Source organism: Salmo salar, chromosome 01 (genome assembly GCF_965601325.2).
Source record: "Salmo salar chromosome 01, fSalSal1, whole genome shotgun sequence".
NCBI lineage: Eukaryota > Metazoa > Chordata > Actinopteri > Salmoniformes > Salmonidae > Salmo > Salmo salar.
In genome coordinates this window covers 154,680,156-154,686,090 of record NC_138291.1, presented here as the reverse complement: position 1 = coordinate 154,686,090, position 5,935 = coordinate 154,680,156, and the positions used below count along the sequence as shown (strand labels likewise).

Genomic DNA, 5,935 nt, shown 5'->3' with positions numbered 1-5,935 from the left:
GATGACCTCTTCCTAAACATTCGGTCACAATATTCATTTTGTGTATGGTTTCCTAGAAACAAGGGGTGGCTCAGCTAACCCTTTAGCACGACTTACCCCACTCTCCCCTGCAGAAGAAGTATCTACAGGCACCAAACAGTAGCTTACCAGCCATGACGTATAAGTAAATAAGCACTCTGAGATTCATCGCATGTTTGACCATATATTTGACCAAATAGCTGTGTTCTGTGTTTATCATTGCAGGTTTTCAGAGGTCATGGGTGTATTTCTCCTATTGGCCAGCAGGGGAGGTGCTGTGTCACTGTATGATTACAAGCTGTGTAACACAAAAGCTGCTGTAGAATCAGGACAGCCCATTCTCTTCCCCTGCAGAGAGGACTGCAGGACCCACATTCAAATGAGTACAAACTCAAGTCATCTCATGCGACTATTCATTTTTTCTATCGGTGAAGGTACAGTGCAGATAATATACTTCACAAGCCAGAGGCTTTAGCTATCTGACTCTACTTTTCTGTACATTAACTTGTGAATATTAGTAGTCAAGGTTACTGTGTATGACAGAAACACTGTAGAGCAACTAAAAACGTGTTAACCTCTGTTCTACCATCAAAAACACAAACATCTCTCTTTCATCTGCCCCCTCTCCCTTTCCCTCTCCATCTCTCCCCATCTCTATATCTCCTTCCCTCCCTCCCCCTCTCTCTCCTTCCTTCTTTTCTTTATCTCACTCTCCCTCTCTCTCCGTTGCAGTGTTAGGCTTTCGATCCCACGTAGTCAGAGTTTGGGAAACTGCTTGCGTCAGAGCTCTCCCTTTTGCTATAAAAGCTGGAGCCACTGCAGCAGCATCAGTCTGGGTTCTTCACCGGAGCCCTACAGACATATTCACATAGAGCCAGACAAAGCAGCCTGTCCTCCCAGCACAGCCATGAGTACCCTCGGCTTTGACCCTTACTACTCCTCCTCCTCCTACCGCCGCTGGTATGTGGAGGGAGCCCCCCGAGGCGTGGTGACCAGGGGGAGGTCACGCTCGGCCTACTCAATCCACACCTCTCCCCTGTCCTCTGTGAGCTCCCGTTTGCAGTACTCCTCTCCTGGACGTGCTCTGCATTCATCCCCGGCTTCCTCCTCCTCCGTGGAACTGGAGCTGAGCCAGGCGGCCCAGGTGAGCTCTGAGTTCCGCACGGTGAGGACCCAGGAGAGGGCTCAGATGCAGGAGCTCAATGACCGCTTCGCCGGCTTCATCGACCGTGTGCGGGAGCTAGAGCAGCAGAACCGTGCGCTGGAGGCTGAGCTGATGCTGCTGAGGCAGAGGCATGGGGAGCCTTCCCGTCTAAGGGCCCTGTATGAGCAGGAGGCACGGGCTCTGAGGACTGCCGTGGAGGAGGCGCGTGGGGAGCAGCAGGCCGCCCTGGGGCAGAGGGAACGTCTGAGGCAAGCCCTGAGCGCCCTGCAGGCCCGCTACGAGGAGGAAGTGGTGGCCCGCGAGGATGCGGAGGGAAGGCTGCTGGATGCGCGGCGTGGTTCCGACCAGGCCACCCTGGCCAGGACCGAGCTGGAGAAGAGGGTGGAGACCCTGCTGGACGAGCTGGCCTTCCTCAAGAGGCTCCACGAGGGGGAGGTGGTGGAGCTCCAGGCCCAGGCCCAGCTAGGGGCCCAGGTGGCTGTGGAGATGGAGGCAACCACGCCGGACCTGTCCGGGGCTCTGAGGGACATCCGGGCCCAGTACGAGAGGCTGGCGGCCAAGAACATGCAGTCTGCTGAGGAGTGGTTCCGTGGGAAGGTGGGCTCCCTGACAGAGAGCGTGGCCCAGCACAGCGATGCAGTGAGGAGCTCCAGGGACGAGGCTGGGGAGTACCGCCGGCAGCTCCAAGCCCGCCTGCTGGAGATCGATGCCTGCAGGGGTCTTAATGAGTCTCTGGAGAAACAGTTGCACGACATGGAGGACAAGCAGAGTGCTGAGATCAATGGCATGCAGGTCAGTAGTGGTACTGCAGGACAAATTTATACTGGTACTGCAGGATCAGTACTGCAGGACGAATTTATATCTGTATTCAAGCAAATACCTCAGAAGGAATGCAATCTAATAGTGAATGTATTTCTTAATTGCATGTTTAGAAACTGTTTATCAATAGATAGATGACTTAATCAGAATACAAGACACCAATAATGTTTTTAATAATTTGTGCAAAGTGGAACTGATTTAGTTATGTAGAAGGGGAAAATATATTATATTGCATCAAATGTACATTTTAATAGTCACACTCAAAATGTTTTGGCAGTTTACCTGAACCTGTATCCTGCTGTAAGAACACACACATTATCCGCCACATTACCTCTAAACTTCTGCTGTAGGATACTATTGGCCAGCTGGAGAATGAGCTGGGAGCCACAAAGCAGGAGATGGCTCGCTACCTGAAGGATTACCAGGACCTGCTGAATGTTAAGATGGCCCTTGACATCGAGATCGCTGCCTACAGGTAGGATGCTATGAGGAGCACTGACCAGAGCTTCAACTTAAATCAATATAACGTAATAATACTAATGCAAGTCCAGGTCAAGGAAAACCTTTTGTCCTTTAACTCTGAAAGTATATATGTCCCATGATACTTTACTTCTCCAGGAAGCTGCTGGAGGGGGAGGAGTCTCGTTTCAGTGTGGGCGTGTCCGGGGGTATGTCCAGTGTCTACGGCCACACCCTGTCGGCCACACCCTCCTTTGGCCGCTCTATGTTCTCCATGCAGTCCAGCCTAAGCTCTGGCGCCCCCTACCTGATGACTTCACGCTTCCTCAGCTCCTCATTCGCCTCTGGAGATGATGTCATCTCTGCCAGCCTGGCCCAGCAGGACTCTGCCAGCCTACCACAGGAGGAGAAAGAGGAGAAGGAGGAGAAGGAGGAAGAGGAGGAGAAGGAGGAGGAGGAAGAGAAGGAAGAGGAGGGAGAGGAGAAGGAGGAAGAGGGTGGAGAGGAGGAGGAAGAGGAAGAGGGTGGAGAGGAGAAGGAGGAAGATGGAGATGAGGGAGGCGAGGTGGAGAAGGAAGATGGGGAGGATGCTAAGGACGGAGAAGAAGGTTAGCATTAGTATTATCCCTCAAAGAATATTCTCTATAGTTGTCGTGCATTGCTTAGATGTTAACATTTTTACAATACAGTCTACTAACACAATTATTCCCCTATTCACAATTATAAAATGTTTTGGTTATAGCTGGGGATGAGGTGGAAGAGAAGGAAGAAACTGCAAAGGTGGACGAAGAAAAAAAGGACGATAAGGACAAAAGTGGGGAGCAGGAGGGAAAGGAAGGCGAGGAAGAGGAGGGGGGAAAGAAAGAGGGGGGAGATGATAAAGAAGGGGGTGATAAAGAGGAAGAGGATCAAGCTGAAGCTAAAAGTGAGGAGAAAAAAGATGACAAAGCAGACACCAAAGAAGAGAAAGGTGAACCAGAGATATCCAAGACCGTGGGAAAGAGTGAAAAACCTGCCGAAGAGAAGAAAGACCAGTCTGAAAAACCAAAGGCTAAAAAGTAAGTTTGTGGTCCAAGACAGTCTAATAAAAACCTCAGCTCGACAAACAGCAGAAATACTCAACATTAATGACTTCAGTGTGCTTGTTAACAAGGTGCTCAATACAATACATATTTTAGTGCACTACTGCATAAAATTACTGCTTGCAAAGATCATAAAAAGTCAATTAAAGTCTGGTCACACAATTCCTTGAGTGTGTGTGTGTAAGAATGTGTGTGCTGTGCCTGTGTGCAAGTCTGCGAGAGTGTGGTTTCAGATGACTGAATAAATACTATTCAAATGCAGAGTGTGTAATTTATTGTTTTTGTGCTTTATGCTAAATAATAACTCAATTAACAATATGTATCATTTCTATGTCAGATCTGTTCAACTCAACAACAAGGATGAGATGTTGAATATATTAATTATAAACCTTTAATTGAAGGTGTGCATTGAAACATGATCACATAGTTAACCACAAATTGAATGCATGTAATGGCCTGCTTACAGCAGGTCCAGACTCAATTAACTAATTGATCAATCAATCCATTAACAGGTTATGTGTCATGATTTACAAACTGTTTACAAATGTTGAACAAACTATATATTAAATGCTTTATAAGCTGTTTGTAAGAAGACATTAACATGATGGCTTACTATGCTCAATAGCCTGTCTGATCTCCTTTAGACTGTGTAGAGCAGTGGTACTCAAACTTTTCAGCATGGGCCCCTTTTTTTCAGAATTTCTGGGCACCCCATTTTTTCCCCAATAATTCATTGCGACCCCACCACATCCCAAATCTAATGACACAACCTTAAAATCAGTCAATTTCGATTTTTACATCAACAAATAAGCTTAAATTCAATGCATTTGAGTCTCTGATAAATAAATACATTTACTTAATAAAACTATATCTTTGAAACTATCTTTCAAAAAATGTTTGTATATTGTCCCAACCAATAATCTGCACTTTTAATATTTTGTTCCTCAAAAAAGAAATGAAAACGTTTTGGCGACCCCAGTGCAGTTACCCCACGACACCACTAGGGGTCGCGACCCCGGCTTTGAATACCATTGGTGCAAAGCCATCTTACAAACACAACCATTCATCTCTCTGTCACGACGCATCACGACGCACTAGCAGGGACCTAACAGTTTTTTCTGTTGTAGCACTAACCTGGCAAGGTCTATTTCAGATGCTTCATCAGCTACGCAGCTCAGATCCAGTGTGTCTGAGAAACAGATGCTGAGGAACGGGATGATCTTCAGACAGTGATGGCATTGTTATTAGCTCTAATCAAGGCTGAGAACGATAACATCTGTGGTTTTTATTGCTTTTAAGACATTGAAGAACTGTGGTGCTAATTTTATGACTCTTGGCAACTTAGTTGCTTCCTTCAGCACATTACGTGAGGGCTGGCTAAAATCCTGAGTGGAAGAGGTACAGCAATCAGCAGAGTCATCCAGGGACAGCACTAAAGAATAAACTAGGTAGTATTAACCAACACCTGCATTGCAGAGGTGTGGATATATCAGTTGTAAAACTGTTTCTAAGCTACTATGGCAGAAGCTGTATGTGATATTGACATTAGAAAGAGCCACATTTGATATCCCACTGCTTCTATGGCTACTTTAGTCTGTTTTTATTCATACTATTTGGCAATGTCCACTGATGAAAGGGGTTGAAATTGCTCTGAGTGAGCAAAGCATCGTCACCAACAAGCGAGTCCGCAGGTGCAGTACAGTCTGGGTCATGTGAGGACATGCAATGTGAGGACAAGCAATGGAAGTGCAGCTCATGTAGTTAATTTGCAGTCATAGCCTACAGGCAGACATTTCTAAGATGTTCTTATTTTGATATAGAGTGCATTCGGGAAAGTATTCAGACCCCTTGATTTTTCCCACATTTTGTTAGGTTACAGCCTTATTCTAAAATGTATTAAAAAAAATCCCCCCCATCAATCTACACACAACACCCCATAATGAAAAAGAAAAACAGGTTTTTAGACATTTTTGCCACAAAAATACAAATAAACTGAAAAATCACATTTCCATAAGTATTCAGACCCTTTACTAAGTACTTTGTTAAGCACCTTTGGCAGCAATTACAACCTCGAGACTTCTTGGGTATGATGTTACAAGCTTGGCACACCTGTATTTGGGGAGTTTCTCCCATTCTTCTCTGCAGATCCTCTCAAGATCTGTCAGGTTGGACGTGGAGAGTTTGATGCACAGCTATTTTCAGGTCTCTCCAGAGATGTTCGATCAGGTTCTGGCTCTGGCTGGGCCACTCAAGCACATTCAGAGACTTGTCCCGAAGCCACTCCTGTGTTGTTTTGGCTGTGTGCTTAGGGTCGTTGTCCTGTTGGAAGGTGAACCTTCGCCCCAGTCTGAGGTCCTGAGCGCTCTGGAGCAGGTTTTCCTCAATGATCTCT

General features: G+C 46.4%; 1 protein-coding gene across 1 annotated transcript; it reads left to right on the top strand.

The window, feature by feature from the left end:
• Positions 1 to 838: 838 nt before the first annotated feature.
• LOC106566461 (neurofilament light polypeptide) lies at positions 839 to 3,804 on the top strand. Its single transcript, XM_082955387.1, has 4 exons — positions 839 to 1,975; positions 2,353 to 2,477; positions 2,621 to 3,069; positions 3,204 to 3,804. Exons 1-4 carry the CDS (start codon positions 926 to 928, stop codon positions 3,521 to 3,523), a joined length of 1,944 nt encoding a protein of 647 aa, XP_082811513.1. The 5' UTR covers positions 839 to 925; the 3' UTR covers positions 3,524 to 3,804.
• Positions 3,805 to 5,935: the final 2,131 nt, after the last annotated feature.